Below are 20,153 nucleotides of genomic sequence, written 5' to 3'. Positions count from 1 at the left end.
TTTCTCCCTCCATGTCACTGTCTAGTGATCCAGACACTGGATTTTCTCCTCTCCATCCACTAGGACACAGGTTCTTTTCAAGAGAGAGAATTGGCTGGGCTAGGAGGCATCCCCCATTTCCTCCGTAGAGCTATCAGAAGGTGTTAACGTCTGGAAAGTATTTTGATTCAGCCATTATATGTAAACCTAGTGTGTTCTGGCTCAAATGCCTTTGTGGTGCTGTAGTATTGACATGTAGAGTGGTCGTTTTTTGCTTTTTTACCACTCTTGCATGCCACCTCTGTAGCCTGGTGAAACAACCCATAGTTCTGGGTCTGCACATAATTACAACCCATAATTAGAACAACTCAGAGTGTACAACCTAACAACAAACTATGGGGTTTCTTCCGGGGTTGTTTGTGGTTAACAACGCATAGTTCTGGGTTCGCATGTAACGACAACCCAGGATTCAGCAACCCATGCTCTGGGTTGTTATGTGCAAACATAGGCTCTGTTTCCAGGTTAAATTTGTACATGATGGAATTTAACAGCCTGTAATGGTGACAAGAGTAGTCCTGACTTCTATTGTAACAGACTCCCCAAATCCTTTAGGGAAGACAGTGCTGTTCTTACAATTTCTGATGTGCTAGTTTACTAGAGGTGTAGGTTCCTGCTGAAGTCTAGAGTCTTGCTTTTCCTGATGACTTAATACAGCTCCCAGTGTTAGGCAGCTTGCAGTATTGTAACACTGAGCGTGAATAGTATGCCGGTTCTCATTTTCTGGTACCGTTGGTTTCTTGGCCCTGAAATCACAGCCAGAAAAGTGTCTGGGAGCAAAGAAAATGGAACAGCTTTCTGAAATGATTAATTTCAGTGGCAAAAAAAAGTCCTGCAGCATCTTAAACATTAATACTTACTGCTTTTATTAGCTAGAATCTGCTTATTCTTTATGTATGAAGTAATCTAGAAAGTACATACTTAAATATATGGGGTGGGGGAATCTTGGTGGGGACAAACGATGAAGAAAATACAAGAGAGATTTGAGAGAGAGGCTGCTATGCTCTGTAAGTTTTGCCCTTGTCAGTCATGAGCCTACTGTCAATCAACTTTATTGCACCTTGATGCATTTCATCACTTTATTAAATACAAGGAGTCTAGTGGCACCTTAAAGACTAAGAAGTGTGTTGTAGCAGAAGGCTTTGTGGACTAGAGTTGACTTCATCAGATGCATGACCTCTTACCCTACATCAGCAGAGGAAGTAGACTGTAGCCCACAAAAGCTTCTGGCATAGTAAACTACATAGTAAACAAGACTTTGTTTTCATTGCAATGGACTAACATGACTACCCCTCGGAAAATTTATTTAAAACACTTATATCCTGCCTTTCCATCAGTGGCCCTCAAGGCAGTGGCTCTCAATAATAAAAATTAAAGCCAAGTGATAAAAATGGCACAGGGAAAATGCACCAGAAAAGCAGCCTTAGAAACCTGAGATAAAACAGCCAAAAACGTTTACAGCATAGTGGACGACTAATTCAGACCAAAGGCTTTCTTTAAAAAATATGTTTTGGCTTCTCACCTAAAAGGTATGACTGAGGTAGAAGAATGCATCTCTTTAGGTTGGGCATTCTTACCACCTTGGTGCCATAGTTAAGAGATCCCTGTCTTGCTTTCTCACCCATCATGCTTCAGACGGGGAAGACAGATGTCAAGTGAAATGCCTGAGCAGGCGTATTCGGAAAGAGACAGTCCTTGAGAGGATGCCAGTTCAGAACCTTTGCCCACCTCCCTGGGAGCAGATGGAAATGAGGGATGGCATTGAGTGTCATCGGCATACTGGCGACACTTCATCCCCAGTCCCCAGACAATGCGCTGGTTTGCATGACAGAGCCAGCTCATCGAGGGCTATTTAACCCACAATGAGCCGTGGTGCATGTGGTTGCTATTTTGAATATGCATCCTGCAATTGGGAGTTGGGCCATGTCATGCAAACCTGGCAGGTTAAACAACCCTCACATAACCCCACTACTAATCAAGGGTTATGTGAGGGTTGTTGAACTCTCAAATAACCCAAGATGGCTGACTTCGCATGGCATGTTGCAACCCCCAATAGCCCTGTCTTGGGTTGCATATTCAAAATGGCAGCCACACATACCTGACACATGCCACCCATGATGATCCAGCTGTGTTGTATAAACAAGGTCAGTGTCACCCATCAGTTTCATATACATGGGGACAAGATGGAACCCTGTGGTACTCTGCATACCAAAGTCTTGGTGTAGAATTCCACAGCCACCCACTTGTAGACTCAACCCCCAGGAAGCACCATAAGCCCCATCCCCAAGTGGCAGTGCAGAAGGAAAGTGTGGTCAATAGTGTCAAAGTTACTGAAAGATCCAGGAGAAGAAATAGAACCTCACTTCCTCCTGTCCATCTCCTGGCAAAGGTGATCCACCCTATATAATCAAGACTATTAATCTTTCTGCACATACAACAGCCCACATAGAAGCTGGCATTCTTGAAAAGATCTGATTAACTTTTTAAAAGCAAGTTCCCGACACATGAATTTTCAGACTAATATTAGAAACATTCACAGGCAGTGTCTGCAAGAGATTCATGCCTAGAGATCCACTGTTGTTCCTATACGGCCTTTTCTCACTTTTCCTTACTCCTGCTCCCCTCCTGCTCCTTGATTACCTTGTCTGTTGAGGTTCTTTTTAGGAAGGATTTACCTGAGCTGTTTTTTTAGGAAACTAACCTTAGATATAGTAGCCTTTCTCAAACAGCAACCCATTATGCTACATGAGAGGACAAAATAAACTGTTGCCTACTTGATTGAGTCGCTTTATGCCAAGTACAACAGTGCCTCACGTAATCATTTGCAGTTCAGTAGGAATGTTTCTAGCTTATATCCAGTTTTTCCCTTCTTCTGCATTCCTTCCAGGGGACACTGCTTCCAATCTTGGAAGTGCTGTGGATGAACTTATGAGGCACCAGCCCACGCTGAAGACAGATGCTACCACAGCCATAATTAAGGTAGGAAGCAGAGCAAAACACACTCCTTGCTGTGCAGCTCTGTTTTGTGCCTCTCAATCCTCTCCACTTCCCAAACTGCATACTTGGCTGTTGTCCCCCTTTATGCTGTTTTTCTCAAGTGCTATCCTGTGTGGAAGATAATTTCCTAAATTGGTATACTGCAAGTCTAGATAGAGTCTGTTCCATGCTAACATGCCTTTGCGCTCTTGTGCAGTTACTAGAAGAGATCTGCAACCTGGGCCGTGATCCCAAGTATATCTGCCAGAAGCCCTCTATTCAGAAAGCTGATGGAACAGCCACTGCTCCTCCACCTCGCTCCACTCATGCAGCTGAGGAGGCCTCTAGTGAGGATGAAGAAGAGGAAGAAGTGCAAGCCATGCAGAGCTTCAATGCCACACAGCAGAGCGAGGCAGAATCCAGCCAGCAGTGAGTAACTGCAGCTGATAACAACAGCACACAGCAATCCTGTGCGCGGCAGGCGGTTGCATGTGTTAAATGGCAACACATACCCTGCTCTTGCTTTTTTGATAAGTTGGTTTTAAAAGTTGTTGAAAGATAACAGCTTGGATGGGAATGGCAGGGGTGGGGTGGGCTTGACAAAGAAACTAGGCAGTCACTGCTGTCTAGGAAAAGCATGGAGAAGATCCAAAGGACCCATGAAACTAGTTCTATGCATCCAAGCGGGTTGCAGATTTTGCTTTTTCTCAGGCGGCAGCCCTTCATCCTACATAGTGACTGGTTTTGAAACTGAGGTGTTTCAAAGATGTTGGTGATGTAGCACAGGGGCGATGGGAGATAAGCTATTCAAATATCAAATTGTGCTGGTCTTGGCGCAAGCCATTTGAGTGAGCCTCAGCAGCTCTTGGGATTCTGCTCTCTCTGTGTCTCATTACTATGAAGGTTGTTGCACATGGAAGGAAATGTACTTGTGCCTGCACTGGGCAGCTGTTTATTTCATCAAACCTATATCCCACCTTTCCACCAAAAATGGTGTTCACGGCAGCTAACAATAGTGAAATACAGATTAAAACAAAATCTTGGTGGTTGTTTTTTACATTGTTAATACTAAAACAAATCCAACACAATTAAGAACACAAAAATAAAAGACGTAGCCAGCACCCAACCAGGTAATGCATTTTAACAGCAAACCAGCTCACAGGTCAAATAGCTGTTTGAAGAAAAATGTCTTTGCCTGCCACCAGAAGGACAACTGGGAGGGGGCCAACCTAGCCTCCCTTAGCAGGCAGTTCCAGAGCCTGGGAGCAGCCACCAAGGTCCCCACCAAATATGCCTTTGATGGTGGGGGGACCAAGAAAAGAGTTTCCTCAAAAGACCTTAAAGCCTAGGTAGGCTTTTATGTGGTCCTTCAGGTAGTCTGGTCCCAAGTCCTATAGGACTTTATCATAACTAGCACTTTGAGTTGTGCCTGATCGGTAGCCAATAAATCTGTTGTAACAAGGAAGTCACGTGCTCCCTGTAGCCGCCCTGGTCAGCAGCCTGGCTGCCTGTTCTGAACCAGCTGAAGTTTCCACACACTTTTCAAAAGCAGGCCCATGTAGACCACGTTACAGTAGTTCAAATGGTATGTAGCAAAAGCGTGTGTCACTGTGGTCAGATCTGACACCTCCAGGAATGGGCACAATTGGCACACTTGTGTCAGCTGTGCTAACATTCCTGGCCACCACTGAATCTTGGTCATCTAGGTTCAGGGCCAAATGCAGGAGTACCTCCAAACTGTGAGCAGAGCCTTCAAGGTGAGTGTAACACCATCCAGCACAGGTGACCAGCAGGCTGTTGCCCTTATTGGCTTGCCAATATGCTGTCCACAGCACAAAACAAAATGAACATGCACAATGCCTCAAATGTTAGCAATACACACATTTTACTCCAAGATATTAATCCTTCCTTAGGGGGAAACATAGCATTCAAAGTAGCTCTTGAGTCTCATTTAGTAAGGCATACTTTCCCCCACCCCCTCCGCACCAACCCTTCTGTGTGTGAGAGAGAGCAGACTTTGGCTCCCTTGAGTTTTGGGTAGAGAGATGAGTGGTACCACTCTGAATGGAATACAGAAGGTCCTAGGGCTTTGTCTTTCTTGTTCATTTGATTATTCAGTGTTAAACAAATGGCTTCATAAGTTAACTATGTGAATGCTTTAGTAGTGGCAAGAGATGTTGGAAGTGTAGTGTCTCCATTTTACAGAACTGAATGGTGTTTTCTCTTACTGAGAGAAGTAAGTTAGCGCTCTCCATTAAAACTGATACACTCTGAGGAATGTTGTGTGTGGTGGGGGTTCTATGCTGAGATGTTTTGCTGTTCATATCTGTCTTTGTGTTTTTGATTCAAGGCAGGATAAAACTGGCCAATTCACTGTTCAGAATTATTGTGATATTGACCCTTCCATAGTGGGTTGCAGATCTTTGAAATAATATCAATGTGGTACTGGAGAAAAGTTAAAACTGCCTAGAGAGACTAGTTTCTGTGTAGGGTGCGGGTGGGCAACCTGTGGGCCTCCAAATGATGGTGGACAATAGCTCCCATCATCCGGACCATTGGCTGTGTTGGCTGGGGCTCGTGGGAGTGGAGTCCAACATCTGGAGGCCCGCAGGTTGCCCACCCCTGACGTGGGAAAAGGATTTCAATTCTTGACCTTTGAAAAGGTGTCCTTTTGTATGTGTAAGAGAACAATTTAGATGGCACATTCTGATGCATTTCAGAATGACTTGTTTTCACCTGGCCCATGGAGCAATTGTTTGCTCCCATTTTCCCAAGTATGTCTAGCAGTGGAATTTCGTGAACTCAAAGGAGCTTGACTCAACAGTGATAAAACTGCATCTTTCTTCCTGGAGACTCACCAGTGCTTGAGCGTCTTTCAGAAAGATGCAAGATCTTCTGTTTGGGTTGGTTCCCATTGCCTGAGATAATTCTTGTAGGTAAGCTGGATTTCTTTAGCAAGTTTAACTGTGGTGTTGGGACACTTGCTTTTATAGTTCTATTAATTATTATAGAAAACTATTTTCTGCCTGAGTTGTCTTGGGGTGAAGCAGGCTACATAGTCACAAATAATTCCTCAGATACATGACTTTGGCCCTCCCGGTAAAGGGAACAGTTGCTCTGCTGGATTTATATACTTATCCTGCATACACTTGTTGGTACCACTGATGTTCAGTGGCACCCATGTGCAAGCAAACATATGTGAACATTCACTACTCCCATCTACCCCATTTTGTCCTGGGCATGGGCTCTATCTTGCTGTTCATTTTGACCAGGCATATTTGGGGGGTGGGGGGAAGGGGGAATACGGCTAATGGCTATCACCATTAGCTTGTGATGGGGGAACAACCACTATTATGAGCAGGTGGTAGAGGCTGACCCTGGTATTACAGAATAAAAGCCAGGGAGAAGAATAGTTCTTTGTATGGTGTGAGGAGGCATCCAAAGACTGGGTTGTTTCCTGGGGACTGCCCAGGAAGGCAGGGATCACATGATTGTGTACTTTCAAGCGCTGCTTCCTCTGGCTCTGCCCCCAGTTCCTTCCCTTCCTCACCCAGGACAGTCATTTCTTGAGCTTCCTCTCCATTTTTCCTCTCAAACACAGTTTTTCTGACTTTTCCTTAATTCTTTTTCTTACCACGTCTCTATCTCAGGCCTTTCTTTTTAAAGAAATCCTCCTTACCTTCTCATCTCTCTTCTGATGGCGCCAGTAGGAAAGGGAAAAACAGAATTTTAAAAGCCTGGAAAAAAGACGGTGCACGTTAGGGTCGTCAGTGTCTGGAATCTTCCCACCAATCCCAGGCAGCACCATCTTCCGCTTTTCAGGCCTACCCAAGCCTTCAGCAGCTGCGGACCACCAGGTCAGATCTCTTCTTCAGGGCAACACTCCCTCTCTCCTTCAGTGAAGATCAGTGTATCCAAAAAAATTAGGCCTGTGGCAGTCAGCAAACTTACCAACCAAATCCTTGATAGGCATTTGCCAAGGCAGCCCAGAGTAGGTACTGCAAGGAAGAGAACAAGGGCATCACCCTCCTCTCAGTCTTCACCTTCCTCCTTTCCACCCAGAGCCACACCTAACCAGAAAAGGGCAGTTTGCTAAAGGGAGAGCGCCCAAACAAGCCACTAAAAGCAAACCCACCACTTCTTTTGCCACTGTCCACTCCTCAGTAGAATCTAACAAGGCCTCCCCACCGCCTCAGTCCCTCTTGCCGTATTCACAGTGGTCTTGCCCTATGGATAGGGTTAGTGATAATGAAAGCAGTTCTCATTCAGATCCAGATCAGGAAGCAGGAGAATAGTCAGACTGGGGTCACATGGAACAACCTTCTAAGGATTGCCTCTTCAGTGCTGATGAATTCTTCCCTCTGATCTTTAAAGTTTTGGCCACTCTAGGCCTCAATTCCCCTTCACAGGGTGAGCCTCCTTCCTCAGCAGTCACTTACAGAAAAGCATCCGTCTTTACACAACCCAAGACACTGAACAGGGAGATCCCTTTCCTTTTCGAACTAGTGGCCTCTCAATGGGCAACTCTGCTCCAATGCAGAAAGGGCAGTAAAGTAGCGCAGAAGCATTACTCCCTTCCACAGCAAGCAATGGAACAATTTAACATCCCAGTGACAGCTCTTCTTTCAGGAGCCATTGCTCCCAAAGAAGGTGACGCCACACTCAAGGATCCTAACGAGGATCTATCTGACTTCCCCCTTAAAAGGTTTCATGAAGCAGCCTCACTAGCCATCAGAGCATCCTCTACTTCCTCACACTTTGCCCGCACGTCCATGCTCTGAGTGGAGGATTTGCTTAATAATCCTGATTTGGATAGCAGGACTCTGTGTAGAGGACTTCTTAAGGTATAGAAGACAGCCGCCTTCATGGTGGATGTCACACCGGATGCTCTAGTCTACTCGGCCAGAACCATAACTGCAGCTGCTGTCACCAGGAGGTCCAGCTGGCTGGAACACTGACACCTATTCCATGGCTAATCTGGCCACTGCTTCCTTCGTGGGAGCTCGCCTCTTTGATGAAGAGGCACTCAAGACATCCTCATTGAAACACAAGATAAGGCAATGCCTTTGTCCCCCAAAATATATGAGAAACGTCATCCCTCGAGAGGTTTCAGCAGATCCTGAGACTTCAGGTCTTCAAACCATCTTGGTCTCGGTCCCACTTCACCCACAAGGGCCATCAGGGAACCAACCATCCCAACACCTCACAGGCACCCAAATCTACCAGCCAGCTGATGGGAATCAACCCCAGGTGGGCAGGAGGCTGCAAGGGTTCCTTCCCATGTTGAAAACCTCATCCAAGGACAAATGGGTACTCAGCTCAATCCAGAAGGATTATCACATTGAATTCTCTGACACCCTCGAAGACAGATATCTACCCTCCCAGGTTTCCAACTCTCTAGCAAAGAGCCATTATTTCACAACATATTCAACACCGCCTGGACATTGGGGCAATAGAGCCTGTTTTGCCCCTAGAAATTTTGTCCCGAAAAAAGGGGTCATGGAGATCCATTGTGGATCTGAAATATATCAAAAAATTTGTGACATAATGCAAATTCTGAACGGAGACCCTCCAGACCATACAAGAGGCCCTTCATCAGGACAAATACTTAGCCTCAATAGACCTCAGAGAGGCCTACTTACAGGTCCTCATTGCCCTAGCCCACAAGAGATTTATTCAGTTCACTTACCAGAGCAGGCATTTCTAATACTGTGCCCTCCCGTTTGGCCTGGTCTCGGCCCCAAGTGTCTTCTCAAAACTGATGATACCAGTGGTAGCATTTCTCCAACTTCAGGGTATCCATCTATATCCCTACCTGGGCAATCTCTTCCTGAGAGCTCCCTCTCTCCAAGGCAAAAAGGGATCTTCACATCTCCCTGGCATGCCTATCAGATCATGGCTTCCTAGTGAACATCGAGAAGAGCCATCTGATCCCCTCAAAGAATTTGATTCACCTTGGGGCACTTAGCAGGCGCTGGTGCCATATCTCTGTCCTCAGAAAGAATCTCAAAACTGTTCTAGGAGTCCCTATCCACCATCTCAGAGCAGTGGTTCTCATGACCCTAGCTCACCTTTTGGGTCTCATGATTTCCTTCATCTGAATTATCCCACAAGCAAGGTTCCACTCCCATCCTCTCAAATGGTTACTTCAATCTCACCAGAAGGACATTGCCCTCAAACAACACAGATTAATCCAGCTTCTCCCAGTAGTCAAAATGTCACTCATTTGGTGGGGGAATCAGTCCAGTCTCCACAAGGGAATCCCTCTCAAGGATCCCCTGAGAATAACAGTAACAACCGATGCCAGTCTAACAAGATGGGGGCCCCAATGCCACAATCTGGAAGTCTAGGGCAGCTGATCCCCTGTAGAAGCCGGCCGCAGCATCAACTGGCTGGAGCCGCAAGCAGTTTGCTTAGCACTAGCTTCATTTCACCATGTCCTACTGGGGCATCATGTCCTACTGGGGCATCATGTCCTCATAAGTACAGACAATGTATCCACAATGGCCCACATAAGCCATGGGCGGTGGGGGCTGTTGTCCAGATTACTTCAAAAGGAAGCAAACCTCCTTTTTGCCTGGGCGGGATGATCTGTTCTGTCGACCTCAGCCCAACACATCAAGGGGACGCTGAACATGACAGCAGACTATTTCAGTCGGCAACACGTTGATCCAGGCGAGTGGGTCCTTAACCTTGAGGTCTTTCATCAAATTCAGCACTGCTTTGGTCATGTGACACTAGACCTTTTTACAACCCCCCAAATTGAAAGCTGCCTCCGTTCCCCTTCGAATCCACCAAGGCAGAAGCGCAGGACACTGCCATATCACCATGGCCCTCAGGTCTTCTGTTTTCTTTCAACACCTCTATTTTGAGGGTTCTTCTCAAAATAAGAGCAGAACAAGCCACAGTCATATTCATGGCCCCACGCTGGCTGAGATGCCTGTGGTTTTTGGAAGTACAGCTGGCTCAGACAAATCTCTGGTTACTTCCACGGTAACCAGATCTCATTCAGGGACCTGTCTCTCACCCAGACCCGGCCTGGCTACTTGGAACTAGTCCTTAATACTTTCCTGCCTTCTAGGAAACTATCAACAGAGTGTATCTATGGAAAAACCTGGAGGGCTTTTTCCAGATGGTGCAAAACAGTGGACACTTCTAAGGCTGGCCTCACCCACCTCCTTTCCTTTCTCCAAGCAGATATGGGCATAGGCCTCAAGCCCAACACGCGAAAGAGACAGCCATCATCTATCTCCTCAGTCCTCTCGAGACCTGGACACACACCAGTCATGCCCTCCCCCCCAAGCTCTTTGGATAAGCTGCTCTTCTCAGCCTTCCAATGGGAGTTGGACTCAATGTTCTTATAGGCCTCTTCCAACCCTACTATTCTATGTTTCCATGATTCTTCCAGTAGTAAACAGATTCTCATACAGGAACCTACACATAGTCCAAAAATCACTCTCCTTTTGAAACCCTGCAAACTGTATTGCTCAGATTCCTATCTTTTGATGTGGCTTTCCTCATAGCCATCACTTCATCACAGTCAGATCTGTAGTGTGGCTACCTAACACTTTCACAAGACATTACAAATTGGATTTGTTTGTCTTGGTTGAAACGGCCTTTGGAAGGAGGGTGATCCAACAGGTAGTATTCCCACCTTGAAGTCAGCCACACTCGCTTCCTAATCAAATTCAGCTTGGACATGTCCCAGTCTTTTGGATGCCACTTCACACCATACAGAAAATGAGATATTGGGAACTTACTGTGAAGATCTATTCTGGTGAGGTGTGACAGAGGCATCCAACCCCATTCTTCATGGGTGGCTGACGGGATACCAACTGATATACACTTCAGGATAACACACCCTTACCACGTGACCTGGCTTCTCGGAGGGAGTGTTTATCTTCTTTGCCTCTCAGGGCATTTTCTACATTCTTACAGCTTTGTTTCTAGACTCCTGTTTCATCTTGCTTGGCCATGGAAGGAACAGGGGGCAGAGTCGGAGGAAGCAGTGCTTGAAAGACCGCAGTCATGGTCCCTGCCTTTCTGGGTGGTGCCAAGGAAATAACCCATTCTTTCAGATGCCTCTGTCACACCATACCAGAATGGACCTTCACGGAAAATTCCCAGTGTCTCATTGACTGAATTTCACAGTTATAGAAATCTTAATGAATGTTGTTGATGAAAGTTTATAATTCACCACAGTTCTTTAAAAAAAAAAAAAAAAAACTTCATGGTTTCACTAACAGTTTGTGTAATTAGCAAGACTACCAATGTTTGGGCAATTGACCAAAAAGGTAATTGATTTATTGTTTGGCTTTCACCAGTCAAATGTCCAATCTTCCTAGAGAACTCACAATGAAAGCTAGAGGATGATTTCACTCTCCATGTGGAGAAACTCTTAAATCATAACTTCCCAAGGGCTCCAAATTGGCTGGGCCTTGTTTCATAATTTAACCTGCTTAATCCCACCACTAGGCTTTCAAATTGTCCACTACAGTAGTCTTGTGGTGCGATACTCAGTTGGGTTTCCTCTTACAAGTGCTAGAGTCCATGAAGAATGGTGCTTCCATTTTTACTGGAGTTTTATGTCTGATAGTTGTACTGATAAGAGACTTAGGCTGCAGTCCTTTGCATGCTTACATGGTAGTAGGGACCATTGAATTCAGTAGGGCATACTTCTGTGTATGCATGCTTAGGATCAGGCACTTATCCTCTTTTGTTCCTCCCATCCTCCATGTAGGTGCTGGGGGAAGTATTTTTGTCACTGAAAAGTGTTTCTGGAGACTAGTGTCATATATTTAATGTACTGTGTTATATGGCTTGGAATCTATTGCTTGGTGGTTTCCAGGCTTTTGTGCAGCATTTTTGCCCATTCTAAAAGGATGAAATGCATCTCCTAAGGCTTTGTTACTTTAAAGAGCTTTATGCTAAAATATGCAAGTGTTTTGTCCTTTCCCCTTTGTCTTTGGCCCTGCCCACCACTGGAATGTGGCCCCGGAGAGTTTCTCCAAAATGGAATTTGGCCCTCAGGCTGAAAGAGGTTCTGCACCCCTGGCCTAGATTGAGGCAGGCTATAGCTTAGTAGCTTATAGGTGAAATGCTGAAACCTTGGTAAAGCTGGTTGTAGAGAGTTTACTGGATTTCTCTGAGCCAATACAAATTTCATAGGACTGGCTTGAGCAATGAATTCGATAGTTCACCGGACAAGAAGCCCCCTATTGGGCCAGCAAAGAACATGATTACATGTGGGACAGAGGGTTGTTTCAAGCATTTTTTGGCACAGCTTTGCTTGCTCCTTGGCACCCTGATCCTAGCTGCATTGAAGGCCTTGCTCAGAGGCTCTCTTGGCTCAGTGTTTCCTTGGCAAGCTCTGCTATAGCTTCTGAGTGTCTGCCAGCTGTTTCTTTGTAAACTTCTGAACTCTGAAGTTTCCTGCCCTATGGGGTTTCTTAACCCCATCAACTCCTAGCTATGTGGCAATTTGTGTGTGTGCTGTGTGCTGAGGTGTGCCACCATGGGGGAAATGGCAGAGGGGAAGCTGCTGTCCTGCATTTAGAACCAGCTAGCCCTAAGATGGCATCCTGCTTTGGGCCAGGGAGGAAAGCTCAGTAGGGAGAAGGTTGGCCCTGGCAGTTTGGTTTACAGACAGTTTTCTGGCATAATAAGCTCTGGAGCCAACTGTTTGCTGGCTTGAGGATCCCTCTTTACAGAGAAGACTGTTTCTAATTAAGCTTTCACTGTCTTCATATTGTCCTGGTTGAGAGTACAAGTCAGACCTGTGAGAATTGGGATTAGAAACAGTTAAAACTTCCCCCTAGCTCCAGGGAGGCAGCCATGTTTCTTCTGGCCAAACTTGCAGGGCCGGATTTCCTCTTGGCTTGCCTGCTGCCATGTGGCAGGTGCCTGGTGTGACTGGAGAGGTCCCAATATCCTCCACTCTCCCTCCCGCCCGGCGCATTCTGCTTGGCCCCTCCTTGCCTGTGTCAGACTTTTTTCTCTTCCTTCCCAGACCAAACCCTGCACCGAGCATGCTCTCTACGTCACTGCCTGATTCTTCCCCCTCCCCTCCTCTTCCCCCAGCTCCATTTTGCTGCAGAACTCCATGGCGCCTGGCAGTCAACCATTCGTGGCCTCTGCCACATTCCCCTCTTTAATCCAATTCAAGGCCAGCGGCCAAAATGGGCAGCACTGCTTCTTTCCTCCTCTCGCCTTTTTCCGGTGTTTTTTGATGCTGGTATCTTTTGTCACCCTGATGCATTCTGGACTGCTGTAGGCGCAGTTTTGCCGCAGTCCTGGCGCAGGGCTGCCCTCTGGATTTTTTGTTGGATGAGGCCAGGTGAATGATGGGACTCAAATCCTTTCAGTTTACCTCTTTGGGAAACCTTCAACCGAAGGTGGCTTTGCATAAAATCTAGGATGCGGGAGCAGGATAATCGTGTGTCTAACCATTCAGAATAGGAAAGGTGAGCAAAGATTTCGGTGGTGTCGGTCTTGCAGTTGGCTCTGAAAAATCTGTTTGGGAGCTGGGGGAAGTATCCTAAATGGCTGCTAGCTGGGCAGCTGACCCTTAAGTTCACATCTCTGCCATCCATAAAAAATGCCAGAGACCCATTATTGAAAAATCTGGAGTGGTTGAGGTAATGGGCGTATTCTTCTTTCTAGGGTGGTCGGAACAGAAGAACGGATACCGATTCCACTCATGGACTACATCCTTAATGTGGTGAGTTCTCCGGCGATGGGTGGTGCTTGAGGCACACCTTGGCACTTCCAGTACCTACAGCCTCTTCGTCCCCAGCCTTCCATGCCAAGTTGCCAAGATGAGCTCACTGTCTCTTCTAGCCAGAGTCTTGTCACTCAGCTATGTCCCGGGAGCCATTTGGTATTGATCAGTCTTCTGGATTATAAACACATCTTCAGAAGTGAGAAGATTTTATTCCCAGCTTATTGCAGTGCTGGTTTTGCTGATTCATTGTGCGGGAGGGCACAGCCCTTAAGCTAAACCTGGAATGTCGAAATAGAATTGGATTTACAAGTTGTTTTGGTGCCCATCTATCATAGCGTTGTGAGGATGTTGGGAGAGGGTTGAGAACATTATTTTCATTTGGGCCTTCGTGTAGTTGGCTCTTGAAAGATGGCTGGGTTTGGGCTTGGGTGCATGTCCTAAAATCAGCTAATAAACTGCATTCAGTACACTCCATGTATTTCTGTGCCTCTTGGACTTGGGGTAGTCTCCTACCCAACCTTTTGTGTTATAGGAAGTGTTAATTGTTTCCTTCCCTCCTCCCATTCTTTTGTCTCTCCCAGATGAAATTTGTGGAGTCAATCCTCAGCAACAATACAACAGATGACCATTGTCAAGAGTTTGTGAACCAGAAGGGCCTGCTGCCCCTAGTCACCATCTTGGGCCTGCCCAACCTGCCTATAGACTTCCCCACCTCAGCAGCTTGCCAAGCTGTGGCTGGAGTCTGCAAATCCATATTGGTAAGGAGGAGAATACAACATTTCCCTTTCCAGAAGGTAATTATCACTGCCATTAAGTTGGAAGTACACACAAGCTTCTGGAAATCCTACTCTTAATTCCCACCTTTCAAAATGCATCTGCTAGACAATTCTGTTGACTGTATCATTACAGCTAACAGGGTGTAGTCCTAATTTATTAAAGGGCTAAGAAGCACTTCAATGGGAATAGTGCTGTTTGGGAAGTGTAGTTCAGCAGAGGGTCTCTTCATCTTTCCCAGCTTTCTTTGCCTTCACATGCAGAATTTTCCTGCATGTTGCATAGAAGGGCCAGACAAGAAGGGTGTGCATCCAGTTTGCACGACAATGAGCCATGGTCTGTGCTAGGTGCCATTATGAATATACAACTCCCCCGCCCCCCAGTGGGCTTGTATCGTGTCATTCAAACCCAACCATGAGGGGCTGGGCAAGGGTTAAATAACCCTTGCGTTGTTGTATGGCTGTTTAACCCTCACAATAACCCTGAGGGCTGGGTTCAAACAACATGCCGCTACCTCGTTAGGGGTAATATATTCAAAATGGTGCCCAGCACACACCAAGGCTCATCGTGGAACCCATGGTGAGCCTGGCCTGTTGTGTGAACCAGGCTTCTGTCACATGGGTGGTGCCACAGAGCTATCTGATTCTGAGAAATTCTAATTAGAAAAGCAAAAAGGAGTAAACCAACTAACAGCCATTCTGTCATAACTCATGTCAGGAAGATCACACCGTAGCAAGATGCACATGTTGGTATTTTGTGGGAGCATGGAAAACCCACAGAATATGATTAGCTGCAATATTCACTTTCAGCTCTTTATTTTGGGGGGAGGGAGAACCACAACAACCTTATAGCTCTTTATGCTTGCACTTATATGTGTGAAGGTCTGTGGGCCCTGTGAAATCTCAGGTCAAGAGTTATAGGATAAGGTTTCCAGGGGGCAGGGCTTAAATGCTCTGTTAAAGCTCTTGGCTGATCCCCATGACACTTAGAAGTGAATACGTTATGCACAACAGTAAAAGCTGCAGGATTATGGAAAATACATCATATAGATTCATTTGACTTGCATAACTTATATCAGTTGCAAAATCCAGCTTTGGGGTTGTGAACTACATGTAGTAGCAGCTCCACATTTGGGATTGTGCATGGTATTCATAACTTGATCATCATGTGTATCCTCCCATGAAGTCTATACTGGGGCTTAATTTGTGTTGGAGCTCCCAAGATTCACCCCCACCATGGCTTAACCCTGAAATATCTGAAATAAAAGCAAACCAACGTTCTTCTGAGTTCACTTTAGAGTTCACTTCCTTCAGCATTTAGGAATGTGAGGAAATCCCCTACCCCCAGATGAGAGGCTATTTCCAGGTTTGGGCCCTGTTATTTTTTTATCCCTAGAAATTAAGCCCTGGTCTTCATGCTGCTACTGCTCTTATATGGGAGCTGGTGGCACTACTAACAGTGTTCAAGAACTAATAAAACTAAAGCTTAGAAGCATTGACCACCCCCACTCATTCAGTAGCAATTTCACAACCACTCTGCCAGTTGCAATATTGTTCCTCAGGCAAATCCCCTAACAAGTGAGTAAACGTTTCATCATCCATAAGATAGATACAATCATTAAGGAAGCAAAACACTAACAAACCTCTTACTGCAATTTTAGCAGCAGTGCCAATCAACACAATAGATCAAGGTGGTTTACCCCAGATAAGCACTGTAAAATTGGCTGTAAAATTGGCTGCTTAGGTAGACATCATATTTTCAACAAAATAGCCAATAAATTTTCTTCTGCTAGCTTTGGCATATAGTGTTCAATAACAAAAGGTAACAGGTGAATGTTCTCCATTGATGCTGATTAGCACAAAGACAGCTACCAATCCTAGTTCATTCTCTTACAGCGTTCCTCCAGGTGGCATAGTCTGAAATTGCAGGCTGTCAGTTCTTCCCTATATAAGCTCTGTGCAGGCTCAGCATGAATCAACAATTAGTAATATTTTACACCGGAAAGGCTCAACAGCCTGGTTTGAACGTTACAGTAATAACAAACATGGTTTATGACTCTGGCTTGTCTGGGGAGAAACAAGCCAGAGTTCCTGGTTCACATGTAATGATAAACAAGCTATGGATGGAAGATCTGTGGTTTAGCCACTCCCAATTGCAGGAGGAGCCAAGCGTGAGCAATAGGGCAGCGTCTGAACAAGGGCCAACCTGTTCATTCAAACTATATCCCGTGAGGGTTACAGGGATAGCAAATAGCAACCCACCACCCTGAAAGTTCAGCCTTGACAATGTAGTTCATTATAGTCTCATAGGCTTTTCCCATGAAATGCATGCTTGCCTTGGCCACCTCTTCTATGGGAACCCAGTTTCTCACTTAATGTTGAACATTTACCCACAGTGGCACTCAATACATTCATAACTATGGCTTCTTTTCTCCAAAAGGCCCAGCCAGTGCCATGGTACTTGGTTTCTGGACAGCAGGCTATTGTTGGTTCTCCAGTTTGAGAGAGTTTGGGGTGGGTGGAGGGTGGCTGGTCAGTAGGAGAACATGTGTCCTGCTGCATATAGCCAATGGGCGTGCTTGGAAGTTGCTGAGGGAAGGGGCTTTGTACATTCACAGTTAGGAACAAAGCTGAATTGATTGATGCTCTGAAGGCTTAGTGGTTGGGTTGGTTGTGTACGCATCTTATAGAGTCTTCAGGTGCTCAGCCACCCATGAGTGCAATACTTCCTGCAAGGCTTCAGGGGTAAGGCCTTGCTCAACTTCTGAGTGTTGTATGGATGCCTGTGGATGGAGAAAATGTGCATAATAACAGTGACTGCTGAGTTGGGTCAGGTCACTCTTATCACATACCGTTTTGTTTTGAGGGTGTGTGTGTCCACCTGTATGCCCGTATCATTTCACATGCCCACACTCTTCTCCCCCACCCCCGTGCTTCCATTTGGTGTGGTCCCCTGTCAGGTAAGGTAATGATGTTTGGGGAAATGCAGAATTATATGTTTTGTTGCCTTGCAACCTGGTTCTATAGCCATGATTGTCCTGGTCAACATGTGCAGAGTTAGTTTGTCTTCAGGAAGGCCAGCTTACTTCTGTAGTTGAGGAATGGTGGTAATTAAACTTGGCAATTCACAGAACCTTCTTGGAGCAGTGAAGTTGAGGGGTGTGCTTTTTCTCATTCAGTGTTCATGGTTCATCATACCTACTTGATTGTGGCATTGAGCATCTGCTCTGAACTGGCCTTTCTTGGGTGCCCTAATGAAAGTGGCCCACAGAGCAGTGGTTTTCTTAGGTGGGCCACTTCCCTGTGAATCCAGTCAGTGCTTATGTCATTGAATGGCTGGAAGGGACCAAAGAGACCATGTACCAAGGATCCTGCTGTGTCAGTGGTCTGGACATCTACCCCCTTGCAGTCTAAACCACATAATCCAGACTCCTGTGATTTTAAGTAGCAAAAGTTTGACAGTCTTTTATGAGCTTGAGCAGGCAGCTGAAAGACTTAACTATGTTGTGGTCTATTGACTTGAAGGGGAAGCTGCACCTGAACTGCACTATGATAAGAGACAGCTTTTTGTTGACACCCTTGTAACTTGGAAGGTGGTTCTGGAGCATGTGCATCTGTTTGGGTGCGTGCACACGTTTCCCTTAGGGCACTCTTTTATGGGCCCGGGGGGGGAGCCAGTATACCCAGAGGTATTGGCTTGGTTAGCGGGAAATCTTATCTTTGATATTTGCTGCTAATTCTGAGCCACTGGATTTCAGCCATGTGGCTCCAACACCTAAAAAGACTTTGAATATTTCCCTGAGAGAGGGTGACACCTTCTGACCCCTGCTAGGTATAAAATAAGCCAAAGGCCACTTCTCTAGGCCAGGCATTCTGATCCAGAGTTTGGGGAAGTGGGTGGTTTTGAGGCAGAGATCTACACCTACGGAGCTTAATTTGACAGATGGCACTGTCTATCTTCTCTCTCCCAGACGCTCTCTCATGAGCCCAAGGTCCTGCAGGAAGGACTGCTCCAGCTGGACTCCATCCTGTCTTCCCTGGAGCCTCTGCACCGGCCCATTGAGGCACCTGGTGGCTCAGTCCTGCTGCGGGAGTTGGCATGTGCTGGCAATGTGGCTGATGCTACCCTCTCGGCCCAGGCCACACCCTTACTCCATGCCCTGACCGCTGCCCATGCTTACATCATGATGTTTGTGCATACCTGCCGGGTAGGACAAGTAAGAGCTGCTTTCCTGCCCCGTTAATGTCCCACATGATCTGGCTGCTACTTCCTGCCAGCAGAGCCTAGCTTGGCCACTCAGTAGCATGTGTCCTCTTCTCTTACAGAGTGAGATCAGAGCCATCTCGGTAAACCAGTGGGGTTCGCAGTTGGGCCTGAGTGTGCTGAGCAAGTTGAGCCAGCTCTACTGTTCACTGGTATGGGAAAGCACTGTGCTGCTGTCGCTATGCACACCAAACAGGTATGGGGATCTGGAGTTTGAGAGGCTTGGTTTGGCAGTGGTAGGCAGTTGGATCGGGGTTTTTGCTGGACTGGAGATGGACAGCAACTCTGTTGATTTCCAAATACTCATTTGAAACACAAGAACTTTCAGGGCTGAGGAGGGCTAAAGCTCTTAAATTACTGGTTAGTGGACAGGTTCAGATGTGCCATGTTCTCAGTGGGTCCCCTAGGTAAAAGGGTCAGGAATTGGGGGAGTGCATGTAACATGTGGGACAGAATGTGGCAAAGTGGAAGCCCTCTGCTCATCTCCCCTAGAAGAAGAGATGGAGACGGCCTGATCTAGCCTATGAGCCATAAGTGGCTCGGCACTGGCTGGGATAATGTCTAAGATCCTTTGTCCCTGTGTGCCATGTTATGGGAGGCTTGCACAGTAGTTCATTCCCTTGCTCCTCATTGCTTACTGTGCTTTTTTTCCTTTCTTTTTTGTGATGATAGAAGCTAGCATGCCCTGCTAGGTATGTGCCTGTTGTAACAGTGTCTTATCTTTCCATGCTTGCAGTTTGCCTTCAGGCTGTGAATTTGGCCAGGCCGATATGCAGAAACTGGTGCCGAAGGAAGAGAAGGTTGCCCCCAATGCTACACAGGGGACCAAAAAAGCAGGTATGGCTGGGAGGCAGGCGTTCTGTATCTCTCATCTTCTCTTGAGTTGGCAGAGAAGGTTTCTGTTGCAGCCTGGTCCCTATAGCCTGGATATCAAAACATAAAATCCAAAGGCTTTATCAGCCCTCTTTGACATCTTCTGTGTGGCCATTAAACCCCTATTGCATTCCACATGTTATTGAATTCTACTAGCTTCAAGGCTAGTAAGTTGGTGCCCTTAGCAGGACAAGTCAAACTGACTTAACAAAGGGTGCTGCATCAGCACATTACTAATTTTCAAACTTTAGTGTCTGACCTGGATTCATTGCTCTGGTGTCTGGATTCAGATGGCACTGATGGTTTTTTGGTGGAAAACTAACATGGCCCCAAGGGAGTATGGCCTCAGCAACCTGCCTTACCTTGTGTGCCCTTCAATCTCCAGTTCAGTTCCTGCTTCTCTTAGCTCCAAACTGCTTCAGTTGTATTGGCAGTGGTGTAAGATATTGCCTCTTCCTGGCTTCTAAGCTTGGCTGATGGAACTTCTACATTCCTCAGTGATGGTTCC

The 20,153-nt window shown here is 46.2% G+C and overlaps 1 protein-coding gene across 11 annotated transcripts in view; it reads left to right on the top strand.

The window, feature by feature from the left end:
* Positions 1 to 20,153, top strand: part of HUWE1 (HECT, UBA and WWE domain containing E3 ubiquitin protein ligase 1) — a 115,182-nt gene that overhangs the window by 46,381 nt on the left and 48,648 nt on the right. For 8 of the 11 annotated variants that reach the window (XM_084836093.1, XM_084836089.1, XM_084836094.1 and 5 more), the window contains 7 exons: positions 2,924 to 3,015; positions 3,230 to 3,441; positions 13,675 to 13,732; positions 14,317 to 14,529; positions 18,480 to 18,725; positions 18,835 to 18,968; positions 19,509 to 19,609. In XM_084836093.1, coding sequence (XP_084692219.1) covers positions 2,924 to 3,015; positions 3,230 to 3,441; positions 13,675 to 13,732; positions 14,317 to 14,529; positions 18,480 to 18,725; positions 18,835 to 18,968; positions 19,509 to 19,609 — 1,056 coding nt within the window. The remainder of the gene's footprint in view (positions 1 to 2,923; positions 3,016 to 3,229; positions 3,442 to 13,674; positions 13,733 to 14,316; positions 14,530 to 18,479; positions 18,726 to 18,834; positions 18,969 to 19,508; positions 19,610 to 20,153) is intronic. The other 3 variants (XM_084836098.1, XM_084836091.1, XM_084836090.1) reach the window with 1 other exon arrangement.

Source organism: Heloderma suspectum, chromosome 2 (genome assembly GCF_057233095.1).
Source record: "Heloderma suspectum isolate Gila_16-S chromosome 2, 16-S_ref, whole genome shotgun sequence".
NCBI lineage: Eukaryota > Metazoa > Chordata > Lepidosauria > Squamata > Helodermatidae > Heloderma > Heloderma suspectum.
The sequence above is the reverse complement of the archived record's forward strand: the minus strand, read 5'-3'. Positions and strand labels throughout refer to the sequence as shown.